This window comes from Microsporum canis, genomic scaffold, assembly GCF_000151145.1.
Source record: "Microsporum canis CBS 113480 supercont1.2 genomic scaffold, whole genome shotgun sequence".
Taxonomy (NCBI): domain Eukaryota; kingdom Fungi; phylum Ascomycota; class Eurotiomycetes; order Onygenales; family Arthrodermataceae; genus Microsporum; species Microsporum canis.
The window spans coordinates 3,335,985-3,353,994 of NW_003299168.1; the positions used below are offsets into that span (position 1 = coordinate 3,335,985).

The 18,010-nt window shown below is 53.0% G+C and overlaps 11 protein-coding genes across 11 annotated transcripts; 5 read left to right on the top strand and 6 right to left on the bottom strand.

The window, feature by feature from the left end:
* Positions 1–224: 224 nt before the first annotated feature.
* MCYG_02707 (conserved hypothetical protein) lies at positions 225–776 on the top strand (the record flags this gene model as incomplete). Its single annotated transcript, XM_002849727.1, has 1 exon — positions 225–776. One exon carries the CDS (start codon positions 237–239, stop codon positions 774–776), a length of 540 nt encoding a protein of 179 aa, XP_002849773.1.
* A 380-nt stretch (positions 777–1,156) lies between these two features.
* On the bottom strand, positions 1,157–1,941 carry MCYG_02708 (synaptobrevin; the record flags this gene model as incomplete). The annotated part of the gene is made up of 4 exons (XM_002849728.1): positions 1,157–1,244; positions 1,306–1,713; positions 1,783–1,865; positions 1,921–1,941. The coding sequence occupies 4 exons, from the start codon at positions 1,939–1,941 to the stop codon at positions 1,157–1,159; spliced, it is 600 nt and encodes a 199-aa protein (XP_002849774.1).
* Positions 1,942–2,464: 523 nt separating this feature from the next.
* On the bottom strand, positions 2,465–3,989 carry MCYG_02709 (conserved hypothetical protein; the record flags this gene model as incomplete). Its single annotated transcript, XM_002849729.1, has 5 exons — positions 2,465–2,634; positions 2,685–2,739; positions 2,799–3,064; positions 3,119–3,587; positions 3,651–3,989. 5 exons carry the CDS (start codon positions 3,987–3,989, stop codon positions 2,465–2,467), a joined length of 1,299 nt encoding a protein of 432 aa, XP_002849775.1.
* A 299-nt stretch (positions 3,990–4,288) lies between these two features.
* On the bottom strand, positions 4,289–5,367 carry MCYG_02710 (ras-like GTP-binding protein RYL2; the record flags this gene model as incomplete). The annotated part of the gene is made up of 3 exons (XM_002849730.1): positions 4,289–5,150; positions 5,175–5,202; positions 5,265–5,367. The coding sequence occupies 3 exons, from the start codon at positions 5,365–5,367 to the stop codon at positions 4,289–4,291; spliced, it is 993 nt and encodes a 330-aa protein (XP_002849776.1).
* Positions 5,368–6,100: 733 nt separating this feature from the next.
* Positions 6,101–7,712, top strand: MCYG_02711 (cytochrome b2; the record flags this gene model as incomplete). Its single annotated transcript, XM_002849731.1, has 3 exons — positions 6,101–6,203; positions 6,263–6,579; positions 6,630–7,712. 3 exons carry the CDS (start codon positions 6,101–6,103, stop codon positions 7,710–7,712), a joined length of 1,503 nt encoding a protein of 500 aa, XP_002849777.1.
* Positions 7,713–7,860: 148 nt separating this feature from the next.
* Positions 7,861–8,934, bottom strand: MCYG_02712 (UPF0046 protein; the record flags this gene model as incomplete). Its single annotated transcript, XM_002849732.1, has 1 exon — positions 7,861–8,934. The coding sequence occupies one exon, from the start codon at positions 8,932–8,934 to the stop codon at positions 7,861–7,863; it is 1,074 nt and encodes a 357-aa protein (XP_002849778.1).
* A 643-nt stretch (positions 8,935–9,577) lies between these two features.
* Positions 9,578–11,542, top strand: MCYG_02713 (protein kinase dsk1; the record flags this gene model as incomplete). Its single annotated transcript, XM_002849733.1, has 5 exons — positions 9,578–9,726; positions 9,799–10,595; positions 10,648–10,756; positions 10,814–11,051; positions 11,105–11,542. 5 exons carry the CDS (start codon positions 9,578–9,580, stop codon positions 11,540–11,542), a joined length of 1,731 nt encoding a protein of 576 aa, XP_002849779.1.
* Positions 11,543–12,157: 615 nt separating this feature from the next.
* MCYG_02714 (pre-mRNA-splicing factor cwc26) lies at positions 12,158–13,231 on the bottom strand (the record flags this gene model as incomplete). Its single annotated transcript, XM_002849734.1, has 1 exon — positions 12,158–13,231. One exon carries the CDS (start codon positions 13,229–13,231, stop codon positions 12,158–12,160), a length of 1,074 nt encoding a protein of 357 aa, XP_002849780.1.
* Positions 13,232–14,002: 771 nt separating this feature from the next.
* MCYG_02715 (conserved hypothetical protein) lies at positions 14,003–14,914 on the bottom strand (the record flags this gene model as incomplete). Its single annotated transcript, XM_002849735.1, has 1 exon — positions 14,003–14,914. The coding sequence occupies one exon, from the start codon at positions 14,912–14,914 to the stop codon at positions 14,003–14,005; it is 912 nt and encodes a 303-aa protein (XP_002849781.1).
* A 431-nt stretch (positions 14,915–15,345) lies between these two features.
* Positions 15,346–15,933, top strand: MCYG_02716 (MGMT family protein; the record flags this gene model as incomplete). The annotated part of the gene is made up of 3 exons (XM_002849736.1): positions 15,346–15,460; positions 15,526–15,649; positions 15,750–15,933. 3 exons carry the CDS (start codon positions 15,346–15,348, stop codon positions 15,931–15,933), a joined length of 423 nt encoding a protein of 140 aa, XP_002849782.1.
* Positions 15,934–17,099: 1,166 nt separating this feature from the next.
* On the top strand, positions 17,100–17,720 carry MCYG_02717 (conserved hypothetical protein; the record flags this gene model as incomplete). Its single annotated transcript, XM_002849737.1, has 2 exons — positions 17,100–17,287; positions 17,363–17,720. 2 exons carry the CDS (start codon positions 17,100–17,102, stop codon positions 17,718–17,720), a joined length of 546 nt encoding a protein of 181 aa, XP_002849783.1.
* Between the last annotated feature and the right edge of the window lie 290 nt (positions 17,721–18,010).

Here is an 18,010-nt window from a genome sequence, read left to right on the forward strand (position 1 = left end):
ACGATCCCCGAAAGGGCCCCCACCCCGAACGAAAGCACTTCTCCCACTCATCTTCCTCACAGGGCGGTATCTCGCTGCCCATGTTCAAGTAGAAGAAGCCCTTTGCCCGCTCAGCTTCAGGCAAAAACAGCGCTGCAAACCAGCAGGCCATCCTACCTCCGCCTGACCTCTACCTGCCCACGGAAGAAAATAACTATGCAGGCTTCTGCAAGGGCGCCTGGCGTCTGCAAAACAGCATGAAGAACTCGTTCCGCATCGACAACCGTCCTGTAGGCATGTACATGCTCCAAAGCTCCTGGCACTGCTCCAAGTGCTCCTTTGAAGGAATCGTACAGGAGTCCAAGTTCAGCGGAAAAGCCCCCGTCTTGTCCTCCATGCTCGGCCCAGTCAAAACGTCCATCATCCAGGGCATGCGTGTCCTTCAGATGTTTGACCAGACAGTTCGCCTCCACGGACCGAGCGGAAACAGGTACCGCTGGATCTTCCTAGCCAAATCCCACGTTGAGTGCAGGCCTTCCAAACCGACGGATAAGGTAGTATGTGGGTTCGGGTGTATTTTCTGCAGCGCCCAGAACCATGGACCCGCTCCGATATACGGCAACCTAGACACCTTCATGGAACATCTGCGAGAACATGGGGGGAGAGGGTATGCTTGGGACAGGAAAAAGCCGAGCCAGCCGCTTTTGGACTGGACCAGGTGTATTCTTGGCCGTATCGCTGATGATTCCGAGGATTTCGATATCAATATACCCACCGTAGCCGAAGTAGGGGGGTAGCTCATGTATGAATGACTCTTGGTTAATGGTTTGATGTAGACATGCTTTTTTTGTCCTTTCTTTTTTTTTCTCTCTCTTTATCTCAATACCATTGCAAGCGTTTTCTTTTCTGTTTAGCTGGGATATTCCATTGTTGTCAGTAGCGATTGTATATACAGTGTTAATTGAAGGGGTTTAGCGATACAAGTTATATGTTTATTATTGTATGAAAAAAAAAAACATCAACATTATGTAGATCTTGAATAGTTTAGATGCAGCCTATGCAAGGTAAAAGACAGCAATTAGTGATCGTGGAATAGAGAAAACTAGCAATACCTTCAGGGGAAAGCCATAATCGTAAAAGGGGTGTATCATGAGGGGAACCACCATAGCAAGCTCATTTACATAACAACGCAGCAGCTATTCTGCTTCTTGGCCTGGCCATAAAACATCTTACTCTGCGCACTTAGACCATCACTCTTTGCAACACTAGTGAAGTTAGAAGACCACCCAAGGAGCCAAAGCATAACATGTAGATGGAGGCACTCACAGGCTGTCAATCTTCTCCCCTCTTTCCAGCACGCTCTCAATAGTCTTGTGCAGAACAATCTTGGTTTCATCCAGCTCCTTCTGGATCTTCATGATGCTATCTGCCTGGGTGGGATCCTGGTATTTGACAAGGTATTCCTTCAACTCCGGGAAGTCAAGAGGACCACCTACGTCCTTGCCAATAAAGGATGTGCGAGGGTGCTTGACGAGGAACTCATCGACGATCTTGGAGAGAAGCTGATGAGCTACGAGGGCAGGGTAGTCCGGGTCTGAAATGATGACGCCCGCTACGCCTTCGGACCGGCCGTAGACGTGGAATGTGTACGATTTCTCCTCGATGTCTTGTCTCTGTCCGGGGCGTGTGCGTTCAGCAACTGTCTTACAGAAGAGGGTCATGAATTCGCCGTAGCTATAGATAGGGTGATTCTGTTAGCTGATATGCCAGAGGAATAGGGGGGGGGCGCCGGTCTGTCATTACCTGTCCCTTGTGAAGCGGGAAAAGCTGCTGAGATCCATCTCACGGCATAGTTCGACAGCAGGCCTGTCTTCATTTCGCAAGATCTAGATTTCGTATCGTTAGTACTGCATCGAGCCAGGTTCGTGTGTTCCTACATACTCCGATGTAGAAGAGCTTCATAGTATCGGTGAGTGTTTTCCGAGAGGGCGGATGTTTCGATATGCAGATGTGTGGTGAGTTGGTGCCTCCAGAGGTCTGAAAATGATATTATAAGCCCTTTAATAAGTTTTTATATGCAGTTCAAAACTAGATGCACTCAAGCAAAACCCCGTTGACTGTTGTATATCTCGAAGTTGTTGTTTGTCTTTACAGTTTGAAGCCGTTCAGGCGCCATCAAAAACCCCCGGATTGATTATATAAGCCGCCGCTTTGCTTTGCTGATTAATAAATACTTACGTAAGATAAAGTCCGTGCTTTCGTATTATAGTTGATCCGTTAAACCCGCACGTGACTCTCTATACTGTCAGTGGGTTACATAAGCAAATACTCTACGACTCTTGATTTGAACTCCTTGGATTATACAAGCTACTTACTCTCGCACTCTGCTTTAACCATCCAAGCCTATATACCTAATATTTGGTGGATACTTAGGGTTAGGTCGACATGCTTTCACCTAGTGAAAGGGGGTTAACGACAGACGGGGCTAGTCTCGCTTCCTGTCGACGCCTGGAACGAGGACCCAGCTGAGTCCCATGAGCACGATGAGACCGACTAGTATGGGCTGCAGGACGCTGACGCCTGCCTTTGAAGCGATGGCCCCGGTGATAGCTGGAAACACAGTCCCACCAGCCTGCGCGACCACAAAGATGAGCCCTGTCGTGGTGTTAGTATTCGTTACAATGATACGTGGTGGGATATCCTACCTAGTGCTGCGGTATGGATATTCGATGGTATCAGCTTGGATGCAACGGACATTCCCTGCAATGGTTAGTTATCCTATATACAATATATGTAGAAGGGGCAGTGGGAAGACATACGGATGCGAAGAAAGGCCCGGACAAGAAGCCAAAGACGCTGACGACCACGCTGTCAGCGACGATGTTGTTGACACGCCAGAAGACGACCTGCAGGGCGAGGCAGCAGAGCGAGCAGACCAATATCACTGGCTTCTCGCCTAATCGGTGGGCCGGTTCAGCCAGGAGGAGACGGCCGAGCATGATGCCACCAAAGTAGCCTGTAGGCACATATCCCACACGCGAGAGCTCTCCCTGCCGTTCTTGGACGAGATATTCCACCAGCCAGCCTGTTCATTATCATTATTAGCCTCTTCTTCTTGCTGTAAGATAGAGGTACGTACCTCCAACGGTGATGGCAACGCCGAGATAGAAAAAGTAGAACAGGCTGAGCAGCCAGACGGGTCTACACTGCAGCGTGAGCTTCATCTCCGTCCACACTCTTCCTTCCCTCCTCTCTTCAAGAGCAGCAGCAGTAGAAGCAACATCAGCGGTAGAAGCAGGAGTATTGGTAGTCCATGATATCGAGACGCAGACGTGCTCTCTAAACGCCCACCAGGCCAGCGCCAGGTTGACCAGGCCGAGCCCACCGGGGACGAGATAGAAGTACATCCATTGACCGGTATGAGTGGCCACGAGGGATGCCAGCAGCGGTCCAACGAGACACCCGGCACTGTAGCTAGCATGTATCAGTCCCAGCCAGCGATGGGCGCCCTCCAGCCCGGCCACGAAGACGTTTGCCTGCGCGTCCTGGTATCCCTGGCCCAGCGCCGCGAAGACGAAGGCGACTGCGAACAGCGCAAATGGCGGCGTCTATCTTGTTAGTATATATACGTTATGCATATATAAGTGGTAGTTACATGGAGAGATGCCTACCCAGAACCTGAGGAGGTGAGCAGCGAGCTGAGCAGCGGCACCGGCGACGAGGGCTCCTCCCAGGCCGGTGGCAGAGCGCATCCAACTCCCCGTGAGAGCGGCGAGGAGCCATCCGATGAAGGAGAGCCCCCAGATGAGGCCGATGGACGACGGGGTGAGGCCGTAGGAGCGCAGCAGGTAAGGGACGAGGGCGCCCAAGCTGCCGTCGTTGACGCCCGCGACGAGAAAGCAAAAGGCCGCTGCCAGGACTCTGACGGTCTTTTTCTCTTCTGTTCCTACTTGTCTGCGAACACGAGCTTGGGTCTCTTGGGAGAGCTCAATGTCTTCGTGGGTATCCATGTTGCCTTTACTGTTTGTGTTGAGACGAAATACGAACTGCATCCAAAGTCATGGTCATAAAAGTCATGGTCATAAAAGTCACGGTCATAAGAGAGATCATCAAATTCATGCTAATATGAGACTAAATGCATTTATCCTGTTTAGAGGAAGAGAGAAGCGCCTGAGATGCCCGAAGTGCTGTAGATTTAACCAGAGAGTGCTTGAAATGACCGTCCATGCAGTGGTGCTCCGTCTGTCACGCCAAACTCCGTAGAAGAAGAAGAAGAAGAAGAGAATCGTTATGAAAGAGTATTAAGAGTTCAGCAGCACCTCTTCCGCGGGGTGGTGAGGATGAGTCCTCCGTCCGCCTCCTGCTCTGCATCTTCGTCTGCGTCCCCGACGAGGGCGGGAGGGAAGCTGAGCCAGCTGCGACGCTTGTCCGCGTCGCCAGAGGTCCGTCCCGCCCGCGACCTGGCCCTCATGCTGCTGCCGGAGGAAGAAGCCTGGTGGACTGCATCAGCCGCCCGCTCCCGCCGGCTGCGCTGCTCGACCAGCTTGCGAGTGATGACACGGAAGACCTCGTCGATGCCCTCGCCGTCCTTGCTGCTGATCTCGTGGCAGCAGTCCCATCCGATGTCCTGGGCCCAGAAACCGCTGTTCCTCTGGCTGTCCGGCGCCATCACACTATTGCTGTAGTTGTTGCCGTTGCTATTGTTGTTGTTGTTGTTGTTGCTGCTGCTGTTGTTATGATAGGCGCTCCCGATACCTGAGCTGGGGGGCGGAGTCGACGCCTGGGAGGGATAGAGCTGCTCGGCAACGTAGGCTATGGTACGTTCAAAGGGGACCCGACGACGGGCCGGGTCGTCCGCCACGATATCTGACTTTGTACCGACGACGTGGATGACGAGCGGCCAGCGGTCCTGCCCGTCGCCGCCGTCACCGGGAAAGAGGTTCTGCTTGAGCTCGAGCAGCCAGCCGCGCATCTCGTCGAAGCTGCGCTCGTCCGTGATGTCGTAGCAGAGCAGGCCGGCGTGGGCTCCGCGGTAGTAGAGACGAGATATGCTGCGGAACCGCTCCTGGCCGGCGGTGTCCCATATCTGCAGACGGACGACGGTGTCTGAGGTCGAGTCCAGGACGCGCTTGGTGACGAAGGAGGCGCCCACCGTCGACGCCGGCGCCGCGCTGCTGAACGAGTTTCTCACGTACCGCTGCACCAGCGACGTCTTTCCCACTCCTACCGCGCCGTCAGCACATACATACATACATACGCATACAGAGGGAGGGAGGGAGACCTACCTTGCGCCCCGAGGACGACTATCTTGGCTTCCAGGCTGTTGCTCATGTCTACATCGTATGTGTTGACGGGTTTCTTCGCGACGGCGACGAGAAGTTTCTCCATGCACGAGAGCCCCTTGATGAAACATCGCTTCCCTGCAGGCTTGATCCTGGTTCTCATCGTCGGCTTACATGCTGGGGCGGCACGACAGATCTATATCTACAATGCTACTGCGTACGTCGTACTGCTGTCTACCTGCTGGCCACCCTGGTAATATACATGTAATAATAACCCATCCCTGGGGGTTGCGGATCGAAGCAAGAAGATGAAACGGCGGCTGTTCTCCGTCGGCCGCACTCCGGCTTCCCTTATATCTTTCTGCCCATCTGGATGCATAGACGGGAGCATCCAGAGGTCGACGGAGCCTTCATGCATCTAGATCCGTGTTCTTTTTCCTTCTGTCTGGACGTCTTGCCGTCTGCTCTTTGTATCTCTTTAGCTGTTGACTGTGAGTTGTAAGAAACTTCCACGAGCAAGCAAGAAAGCCGAGGATGAAGAAGAAGAACAATCGCGCAGAGTGGATGATTGAGCTTCTCTAGTTCTTCTTCTTTGCCATCATCGCAGTCGTCTTCTTCTTCTTCTTCCCCGAAGCGCCTCTCGTGCGAGACGGCCATGTCTTCTTATAAAAAGCTGTCTTGTTCATGCCGTCTCCCTAACTGACCGGTAGATAGCCACGGTACACCACGGTACACCACGATATACACGATATACACGATATACGACCATTTGCAATTGGCCATAGAAGACAGAAGACGGACAGAGAGTGAGAGAGAGAGAGACGGAAAAGAGAGAAGAGATGGGCAAGCTTACCGGCGAAGAGATAGCAAAGCACAGCTCGCCGTCGTCCTGCTGGGTCGTCGTCCATGGCCACGCATACGACGTGACGGACTTTCTCCCCGGTAGGCCGTTTCCCCCTTATTGCATAAGAGGTGATGGATGTATTGGAGGCTGACTGGAGAAGAACACCCCGGGGGCCAGCAGATCATCCTCAAGCACGCCGGTAAAGATGCCACGGCCGAGTTCGACCCTGTTCACCCGCCAGACACGCTGGACAAGTATCTCGACCGCTCCAAGCACCTTGGCCCCGTCGACATGGCCTCCATGGCGCAGGAGAAGAAGGCTGTCGACCCGGAGGAGGAGCAGCGTCTCGAGCGGATCAGGAGGATGCCCTCACTCGACCAGTGCTACAACCTGATGGACTTTGAGGCCGTCGCCAGCAGGGTCATGAAGAAGACCGCATGGGGCTACTACTCCAGCGGCACAGAAGACGAGATGGTACGTACCTATTCCCTATACAAGTATATGTGTATGTACTAATTGTGCAGACAATGAGGGAAAACCATACGGCATTCCATAAGATCTGGTTCCGGCCGCGCATCCTCGTGGACGTCGAGCAGGTCTCCATCTCGACGACGATGCTGGGAACCCCCGTCTCCGTCCCCTTCTACGTCACGGCCACGGCCCTGGGCAAGCTGGGCCATCCGGACGGCGAGGTCTGTCTCACGCGTGCCTCGGCCACCCACGACGTCATCCAGATGATTCCCACCCTGGCATCTTGCTCCTTCGACCAGATAGTCGATGCAAAGACCCCCCGCCAGACACAGTGGCTGCAGCTCTACGTCAACAAGGACAGGGACATCACCCGCCGCATCGTCGAGCATGCCGAGGCCCGTGGATGCAAGGGGCTCTTCATCACCGTGGACGCTCCCCAGCTCGGCCGTCGGGAGAAGGACATGCGCTCCAAGTTCGCCGAGCAAGGCTCAAACGTCCAGGCCAGCACCTCGGGCACCGTCGACCGCTCTCAGGGCGCTGCACGCGCCATATCCTCGTTCATCGACCCCAGCCTGTCCTGGAAGGACCTCCCCTACTTCCGCTCGCTCACCTCCATGCCCATTGCCCTCAAGGGTGTCCAGCGCGTGGACGACGTCCTGCGTGCCGTCGAGGCGGGCATCGACGCCGTCGTCCTCTCCAACCACGGCGGCAGGCAGCTAGAGTACGCGCCCTCCGCCATCGAGCTGCTTGCTGAGGTCATGCCGGCCCTGCGTGCCCGAGGCTGGGAGCGTAAGATTGAAGTCTACATCGACGGCGGCATCAGGCGAGCCTCGGACATCATCAAGGCCGTCTGTCTGGGCGCAAAGGGCGTGGGCATCGGACGGCCGTTCCTCTATGCCATGAGTGCGTACGGGACGGAGGGCGTCGAGAAGGCAATGCAGCTGCTCAAAGACGAGATGGAGATGAACATGCGTCTGCTTGGATGTACCAGCATCGACCAGCTCGGCCCAGACTTGCTTGATACCAGAGGGCTGTCTGTACACTCTGTCTCGGGCCCTGTTGACCATCTTTCCCGCAGTGTCTATGAGCCGTTGACCCTTCCCAGGGAGAGACCCATTTCAAACTCGAAGCTATAATAATAATAATACCCTTTTTCTTTTGCTTTTGTTCTCGTCTGTTCCTCTTTTTTTTTTTTTTTTTTTTTTGTATATACATGGTAGATATATCCCTGGAACATGGTTGTATGCTGTGATGATGCTGTGATGAATGTATAGATGTATAAAATTACAAGTCTACTATTATCGGCCCAGCCACGATCCTCTGTCCCCTGACATCCATGCAGGCCGGGTTGACCATCCACCCTTCCCTGCCCAACGGCCGTTCTCCTCCCCAGATTCTGGTCCAGATAACTCCCACCACGGCCCCAAACACCACTCGAACTGCATCCCTCCACGCCCAGCACACGCTCACCAGGTCCCTGACCACCGACCACCGTCGAAACAGCCACCACGCCCACCCTCGCTCCCCGCGAGACCACAGCCAGCCTCCTTCCCGCCGTCGATGGCACAGCATCTCCCACGCCCGCTGTGCATCGTCATAGTACACCCTCTCCACCCCTCGGCCGCCGTGGGTGTGTCCGAAGACATACAGCGCCGGCCTCACCCGCCACGCAGCCTCGAGCAGGTGTGCACACCCGATGCTGTTCGGAAACAGGTCCCCGTGGTGCAACGGCGGGCTGTGAGACACCAGTATATCTGTCTCTGCCGGCGGGGCCGTCGGCCACGGCAGTCCAACTTGGTATGGCGGGTACTGGAACGCGTGTATCGTAACGTGCGGCTCCAGCTGCGGCACCTGTGGTATCCCATGGACCGTAAGGTGGCGAGTCACCGATGGACTCGAGCCAGACGGTCCAAATGTCAATGTCACAGAGGAGTTCTGCAGATAATGTATCTGTCCCCAGTTGATTGTTGTCGTCAAGTCTACGTTCCCGTTGGCGGCTGCTATCTTTCCCCGAACGCCCTCGTCCAGCCATCCGTCATGGTTCCCGGCCACGACTACCTTGTGTCGATGTGGCAGCGAGTTCAACCAGTCTGCAGCCTCCTGTATCTGGGCCGGAGTCCCCAGATCAGTCAGATCACCGGCGTGGATAAGCAGGTCACCGTCTGGTATCTCCCCCAATGAACGGTGCTGCGAGTGCGTGTCCGACAGGCAGACGACTCGGACGACCGGCTGCGAGGCCGAACGAGTGTACGGCGGCGCGCGCAGGGCAGACAGAAGCCCGTAGACCGGCCGTAGCACGCAGATGAGTGGTGATGCCAGCAGCTGAGTCCCTAGCGATGGCGGGTCCCACGGCGGCATCCTGACCTTTGGGACGCTGGCTGGGAAATTTTGTATAGAGTTGTCGACTATCTCACTCGCCAGGCAGCGTCATCTTAACGTCTGTCCTGTATTTCTGTCTTGTAGATATTGCTGTTCGTAGTGTGGTATGTTGCTTGTAGTTGTTTGAGTGTAAAACGAAGGAAAAAAGTGTCGATGTTGTCGCTTTTGCCTTTTTGGGCCAACTTTTCAACTTCAACTTTCGACTTCAACTTCAACGACAAACTACAAACTACACCAACCTCTACGGCTTCACCATCCGCATCTACCGACCGTTCTCTCGCTGCTCTCTGTCGTCTGTTTTCCTGGCTTTCCTTGCCAGCGTGATCTGCGCCTCCACCAGCCTCTCTATATATAAATAACCCCCCACCAGCGCTTAATATTCAACTTTCTACAGCAACATCTGCCATCTCCTCAGCTTCACCGGCTTCATCTCCAGTCGTCTGCTTCCTGATGCTCTCTCTAGCGCCGAGAATTCCGGCCTGCGTGTAGAATTGGCCTGTCGAAAGCCTTCTCCATAGTCCCGCCTCTGCCCTCCACAGCCACAACCCATTGGGCACTTCGCCTGGGCAACCCTCCTCATTCTTCCTCCCCCCCTCGAACATTTCGACGCCTGCGCCCGACGATGAATGGCGGTGACCTGAAGAAGGCTGCTATCGCTGCCGCAAACGGTGCTGTGGGAAAGAAACGCAGGAAGGCCTCTGATCTCAAACCCATCATCACCAACGAAGAGTCTGATCCCGCCGCCACTACCATGCCCAGCTCCCAGTCTGCGTATTTTCATCCTTCATCTTTACACATTTTCTACTCCGGCTAACGTTTTGACAGACAAAAATACTCGTATAGCTCGCCCCTGTCGCGGGCTTCCTCATCCTCATCAGAAGGTGACGTCGATGCCGCGGATGAGGAAGACTCGGAGGACTACTGCAAGGGTGGTTACCACCCCGTCTCCGTGGGCGAGTCCTACAATAACGGCCGGTATATCGTCGTCCGCAAGCTCGGCTGGGGCCACTTCTCGACCGTCTGGCTGTCCCGCGACACCACGACGGGGAAACATGTCGCTCTCAAGGTTGTCCGCTCAGCCGCTCACTACACCGAGACTGCCATAGATGAGATCAAGCTGCTCAACCGCATAAACAATGCCAACCCCAATCACCCTGGCCGGAGACATGTTGTCAGCCTGCTCGACTCGTTCGAGCACCGTGGCCCTAACGGAGTACATGTTTGCATGGTGTTTGAGGTCCTGGGCGAGAATCTGCTTGGTCTCATCAAGCGCTGGAATCACAGAGGCATCCCCATGCCGCTTGTCAAACAAATAACCAAGCAGGTCCTGCTCGGACTAGACTACCTACACCGCGAATGCGGCATTATTCATACCGACCTCAAACCTGAAAACGTTCTCATCGAAGTGGGGGATGTCGAACAGATCGTCAAGTCCTGTGTCAAGGATGAAGAGAAGAAGAACGACAGCAGAGACGATAATCGAAACGGTCGACGAAGACGGAGGACTCTGATCACAGGCAGCCAGCCGCTCCCCAGCCCGCTCAGTGCCAGCTTTAGCGGTGGAGATCCTTTCCGCAACGTTCCTCCATCCATGCAGAGCTCACATAGCAGTCTCAACCAGGTTCTTGCTGAATCACCTCGTACGTTCGATTTTGCATCCGCTTTTTCCTTCTTGAGCTAACGCCTTCGCAGTCTCTGCTACTCCTACCACCCCAGCACACCAATCCATGAGAGATAAACTAGGTATAAAAGAACTGGATGCAGCCGCCGACGAAAAACAAAAACAAAGAGAAAAAACAACGTAAGTTGGAATGTCACTGTCATACCAACCACCACTTCCATCTACTGACTCGAATAGCGACCTCCTTGAACGCGAAGTCTCGGGCATATCCCTTAATAAAGACACAAACCAGGCCGCAGCAGACGACCAGTATAATATTGATATCATATCTGTTAAGATAGCTGATCTTGGCAACGCCTGCTGGGTCGGACACCACTTTACCAACGACATCCAGACCAGACAATACCGCTCGCCGGAAGTTATCCTGGGTGGTAAATGGGGCGCCAGTACTGACATTTGGAGCATGGCTGCAATGGTAACCAGCCTTCTAACTCTGCCATTTAAACTTACAGCTACTAACGTTAATAGTCATTCGAACTTATCACTGGGGACTATCTCTTTGACCCCCAGACTGGCACCAAATACGGCAAAGACGACGACCATATTGCTCAGATCATCGAACTGCTAGGTCCTTTTCCGAAATCTCTCTGTCTGTCCGGAAAATGGAGTCAAGAAATCTTCAACCGGAAGGGAGAGCTCCGCAATATTCACAGACTACGCCATTGGGCATTACCAGACGTCCTTCGAGAGAAATATCACTTCTCTGAAGAAGAGAGTAAGGCCGTGTCTGATTTTTTGATACCTATGCTTGAACTCCTACCTGAACGTAGGGCAAATGCAGGTGGAATGGCCAGTCATAAGTATCTCGACGGTACCAAGGGGATGGATCACATTTCCCTGAATATCCCCGTAGGCAGCAGGGGAGAGGGGATTGAGGGCTGGGCGTGCGAGGTTAAGAGGAGGTGAAGCTTCAATATGTCACCATCAAAAACAATTACATGGCGTTTTTACCTTGGTTGTTCCCCCTCCGCCCTCGACCTTAGCTCTCCGTCCTGCTCCTGCGTTATTGTTGGCTTATTATGTTGCTCGGCCCCCGAACTCCTGACTTGCCGAATGAGATGCTGGTGGTACTCGGATAGGATGAGTGGAAAAGGGATGAACTAACTACAATGATTTATTGGATCATCGTGGCTAGATAGAGTTGTCGTGCTAGTGTTTTGCCGTGTCTTGCCTTGCAGTGCTGAGGGTGTTGTTGGTTCTCGTTATACTTATTATGCTGTATTTAAGGTGGGTGATATATTGTCTGATATGATGGGTGCTGATAACGAATGCTGTGGCTCGGGGGGAGGGTGGATTGGGATATAGGTCATCTCACGCTCACTCGACCTACAGACTTAAACAAACGCATTCTTTCCTCTAAAAAATAGGTGAAGGACGTATGATTGGACGAATTTCATTGCATACATATGGCAGTTTATATATCTTTTCTTCATCGTCGTCCGTATTTATAGAGGAGGGTTAATGAAGCAGTATATCCAGCGTAATTCCACCTCCAGCCGACATAGCCAGGAGACAGAAATATTACTCGTCCATCTGCCATGCATATTCCATGTTTTCCATCCTGCCCCGTCGATTCCGTGCCTCGAACCATTTATGTTCAAACCCGTTACTCCTGTCGACTCCATCCCACCTGAAGCCCGGCCAAATTCCATATCGATTCGGCGGAGATGGCCCCTTATATACCTTCCCTCCGCCGGCGCCAGCACTAGCACTAGAACCGGCACCAGCACTCTTCGGCTCGGATAAGAACGCGGCTGCAGGATCATTCCACCTCTGTCTCGACTTCAGCTCGGTATTCAGATCCTCGTCCTCCGCCGTTCGCGCAAGCGGTATAAACTTCGCTTCCTCCAACGCCAGACGGCGAGCCTCCTTCTCCTTCCTCTGCACATCACCCGTCAACGCCTCTTTGGCAGCCCGTTCGGCAGCGGCGGCCTCCTCCGCTGCCTTGCGCGCTTCGGCCCTCTTCATAGCAACGTTTATTATCCGGCCAGACGCATCTCGATAGATCGTTTCCGACTCCAAGCCAACTTCCTGCTTGCCTTTCTTCTTTCTGTCCTTTCGTAATTTCTCGGCTTCCTGCGCCTGCTGTCGTTCCTGTGCAGCTACCATGGCCGCAGTATCAGCAGCCGTCTGCAGACCGGCTCTCATTCCAGACTCCATTCGTGGTGTAGAGTCGTCTTCATCAGCTATCGTGGGCCTATCATCATCAGGCTCCATCTCTGCTGTCCGCTCCGCAGCTGCAGATGCTAATATCGCGTCTGCTGCGATCTGCTCATCATTTGTAGGAGGCTGTGGTCCAGACACAGAGCGCCATTGCGAGGACTTGGATTTTCGAAACTCGCTGCTTGTCCCTCCCCGTGCTGCGTATGACAATTCATCGTCTTCGTCTGAATCATTTCTACCTGGCCGTCTGGATCTCGACGTCTGGGCCGAGCTGGACAGTAACGGAGGGTCGTCATCTGCGATTATCAGTCCTCCGCCGCTGGCAGCCTCGGCCTCGGCATGTTTGTTCTTCTTGCGCTTCTTCTTCGGCCGCTCCGAGGATAGCGTGTCTGCTGTTAGGTAGTTCTTCGCCAGGTAGTCAGCTAGAGACATTGTGCTTGGATGTGATGTTGAGCTTGTGATGAAGTCACAATCGAATCCTTTTTTTAGTTATTCATGAAGAGCGCCAGTTCTCAGCTTAGTCAGCATGTTCTTCTAGCAAAAGACAAAGGGGGCAGAAGTCATACAACAGCTTCTGCCTCATGGTAAGGGAGGATGTGGTGTGGCTTCTCTGCTTAAGGCAGATACTAGGCTTTTAGGCCTAGTGTAGGAACTGTTTCTACCCCCAAAGGATAGGGCTAGTAGGGACAGCGGTTATTACAGTGTGCTGTTGCTCAGCTACGAGACTCTCTCAAATACAAGTACGCATTTCTAAGTAGGAGTGGTTTTCAATATACCTTGATAGAAACTAAGCTGCTGGAAGATAACTAGTCAAAGGGGGAAACACGATAGAGGGGAAGTCCGGTTTGTTTGGGTAGCTGGTTATGTTAGACATTTAACCCCTAACGGAGAGGCAGATAAGTGGTATCAGAAGATCCCCTGCGAGCAAAGGGTGAAGATGGCAGAACGGTCCAGGGACAAAAGAGTGTATATTGCTCCGGATATCCTTTACTCGGGCCGCGCTTCAACCTCGGTAGTCAAGCTATATAGAGGGCTTAGGTCGGATCCAACCAATGCGAGTCAAGTTTGCATATCAGGAAGCATGGCCAAGGGCAGTATTCTCTAAGGCCTGCTGGCTAATTTTGGATGGTAGGAAGTTGGGGGAAAACTGGAAGGTAATATCTGTAGGGAGGTTAGCTGCCATTAACCCCTTGCCTGTAGGCTCTAGGTCAAGCTGGGATCAACCGGCAGGTCAGAGTCCTCCTGCTCGCCGATAATTTCCGATGGAATAGTAATTGGAATCTGCAGTCGGCGAGCTACCTCTTGGATGACCTTGACACGATGGTCGAGTGTAGCAGCACCGCCGGCAAGTTCAGAGAGATCATCGGCAGAGACAGACTCATCCACCAAGGACGAGATTGCGGGCGCCAACAGCTCTAGGTTCGCTCGAGAGAAATGATAGTTGACGATTGCATTTGTGACCAACTCTGATCTCACCGACATTGCAGTTTCAACTTGGCTCATCTGAGACCGCAAACCCTCCAGCTGCGATTGGGACCGTTTCAAGCTGGCCTTTAGCCTGTCGACTTCATATTCAAGCTCAACCACGCGTTCGCTCTCCTTTGTATCGTGGATCAGAACCACTTTGCACGGCCGCTCAGCTTTGGCGGGGCTCTTTTCCACTTCCTCGCATTCATCATCACCATCATCTGCTTCTTCACTTACGGTCTGGACGAGCATAGACTTCATTGGCCTTCCACAGCTCTGGTGTGTGAGATAATGAGGTTGTGCCGGACGAACCTGCGTCCCGATATTCCACGAGATGCGACATCTCTTGAGCTTTCCATCTGTGTTGAAATCTGCTGGCCAGTATAGCCCCAGGAGCTCTTTTGCCATATTTCCTTTGGCGCCCCATCTGGATAATGCCATGGCCTGAGCATCGCAGAGCATCCGGTAGTATGGCGGGAGGTTTGAAGAGGAAAGCAAGTGCTCTTCTATGACTTGTTGGAATGGCGGGAAATAGTCAAAGTCGAGTGTTGAGATACCATCCATCCATTCTACTCCTCCACGGCTGCTGATGACATTTGGCAGAGCAAACCTCGGCAGCTTGGTCGCTCGACTCCTTTTTTGTGCCATATTCACTGTTTCAAGATCAGCCTGACTGATAGAGGAGGGTATCAAGGAGAGACGTTAGAGAAGTAGATGGATATCATGAGAGAAAGCAGCGAGAGAGACGGAATGAAAGCATCTAGAGCAATAGCTAGACGCATGCAAGACTGATAACTTGACAAGTTATCGTGGTAGTAGGCGTTCAAGGTGAAGTGACAGCTGGGTGAAAAAAAAACTGAGAGGAGTTCTGTAAAAGGAGGCGTTATCTGCTATGAGAAGTGACAAATCTCTTGCTTGAAGCTGGAGGTTGAAGAAGCTTGAATATTGAGGTTGAGGTTGAAGCAAGAAAAGTATTTAACCTTGAGTCATTCTCGTATTCAATCGCTCTTCGCCAGTTAAAACAACTAACATCTTCTGCATCTATAGAAGTATCCCAAACACTGCCAGCCACTCCAACCATGGCTCGTACAGACGAAGCGGAGTGGTGGTTTAATGCAGTGTACGAGGCCATCCAGCAGATCCCCTACGGCAAAGTGACGTCCTATGGGCATATCGCTCGTCTACTGGGATGCCGTAAGTCGAGATGCTTGCCTCGTCAACAGGATGTTTGCGTTCTGACAAGGAATAAATACGTACAGCTCAGCGGTCTCGACAGGTTGGCATCTGTCTCAAACACCTTCCATCGAGCCCGGATGAGTTTTATAATAACGACAATGTACCGTGGCAGCGGGTTATCAATTCGAAGGGGATGATTTCCCATCGGTATGCAGGCTGCTTCTTCCTTCCTACCATCATAGAACTGGTGATGATGTACAGTTATTGGACCGCTCAAGGTTAACAATACTTGGTTTCACGTTACAAGAGGCCCCGGTTCGGCTGCTAGGCAGGCGGCAGCTCTCGAGCAAGAAGGCGTCTCCGTCCGCTCTGACGGCATGAACGAGTTCTACGTCGATATGGCGCAATTCGGATGGTTCCCGGATCGGCTACCCAATGAAGACGATGAGGACGGAGACCTGGACGCTGATGGTCTTGGGAACAGGGGTTAGAACGGGAGGATGCATAGTACTGTACTTGGGAGATGGCCTTTGGAGAATTTAGGTTGATATAATAAAATAAACCAGTTATCTACTTCATACGTAACTGACCAAGCTGTGCCATGAGTTGATGGGTTGGAAGCAGGTAGGAACAACTCCCGAAGCTCCCCGCATTAATCATGCTCACTATGCATGCAAGCTGTACAACCCTGGGAGAAGAGGGGGGAAAGGGACGAGTGCTTGATTGTAGCCTGGTGCGTGAACAGGAAGAGCTGATTCGTGATTGTCTTTTCCGATGGAATACCCTGGGCGTAGAGCGAAGATGACGAGTTGGTAGGCATGGTCAAACCGCCAATGCCGATTGATGTCAACGAGGCCAATTGCAACGAGTCATCTCAGGAGCGGAGGAGTCCATGGCCCGACTGTGCCGCCATCATCAAATGATAAGCATGGAGAGGAGGTTGTGGGCGGACAGGGGCGTCTGAGATGAGTCTTTGGGCGCGAGGCTGCCTACATATGGCCGTGGCCTAGGCCTCCCAAGGTGGTTCATATATGCGGGAGCGTGTGGGGAAGGGGGAGGAGTCCGGCGCAGCCAACATGATCCGTTATCAGCGTAGGTCTTGACTCATCGACAAGCCATCCTCTCGTTTCTCTTTCTTTTTTCTCCTCCTTTTCTTTTCCCGACTTCCTCCAGCCTTCCTTATCTTTGAGATACGCTGACATAATATGTAATCACGTAACGTCCGTACCAAAAATACACTCGAGGCAGCCACCACGTGACATGCGTAGCCTGCTGTGTCGTCATCGTCGTGGTTTCGCCGTTACCAGGGGCAGTGAGGGTGCTGGTGGATGATTCACCTTGTGACTCCGCCGTCGTTGGTGAGCTGGGGTTATTTTTATATAAAGGCATCGACCCTGAGAGGGGAGGGCCCGGTTTGACAGTTGACCTTCATCCTCATCCACCAGACCTATCTTCTCTATTCTCTGAAAGCTGTTGTCAAGATCCAGATCCTTTCCTTTGACTCCGTCGCTCTGTTAGTAGAATCCTTTATATCGAGTGAGCCTCGGCCGACCACCTTTGCCTTCCCGGCAAGAGGTATCACCATCTCTATCCGCTCAGTTTCGTTCTTTCTATTCCTTTTCATCTAGAGAGAGTAGCAACCACACTACGAGTGGCCATGACTCGCAACTCCCACGTCGCCGGGCGTACCAGAGAGACCCGGAAGAGTTCCGTAGCCACCAAGACCTCCACCAAGCCGAAGAATATCAACCCTTCACAGTTCGTGCCTGATACTCGCCCCATGAGAGGGCAGAAAGAGGTCAAGGTCTGCCGTCCCCGTCCGAGAGCGCTCCTCGAATACTCCGGGTATGTCACTTCCCCTCTTCTGCCGTGGGCCTGTTCTGTTCGTGGGTTCCAGCTAACGAAGACATCGCTATCCAGGGCTGCCGGCTCAAACTCCAAGCTCCCAGTCAAAGTGTCAATCCAACATGCGATCGACCAGGCGGTAAGGGAGACCCGTGGAGCCGACTCTTCGTCCGACGAGGAGGAGTTCGACCCACCCGCCACTCCCGGGGAGCCAGACCTGTTCTACTCCTTTGACGCGTATGCCAGCCCTGCACAGGGAGGCGATGTCCTCAGCGCAGCGGTCGTTCTAGCTATCGACAAGTTCGAGACCAAACAGACCGAGAAACTTGCACGGGAGTATGAGTTCATCGGCCTGGTCGACCCCGACGACCTCAACGAGGGGTATGGCGGCCACGACGACGGGTTCGAGCTCATCGAGGCTGTGAACTATTAGCTCTCGTCTCTCCCTTTCTCCGCTGTTGTACGTTTCTGTAATGTTATATTTTGTTGATTTTCGCAGCAGTTGATCTAATGGTCGATCGAATTATGTTGCTTCACCTTGACGGCGTTTATCCTGTTTTCTTGGTTAATGAGAACTGCTAGAGAAGAACGGTTTAATGAGACAGAGGGATCTCTGTCTGTCTTTTGTTTTCCTGTCCTTTTTCTGTTTTCATCCCTCCTGGTCAAGCATCATGAGAGGAACTTTTGGGAAGACACAGGCGTTTCTTGATGACATGACTTGTA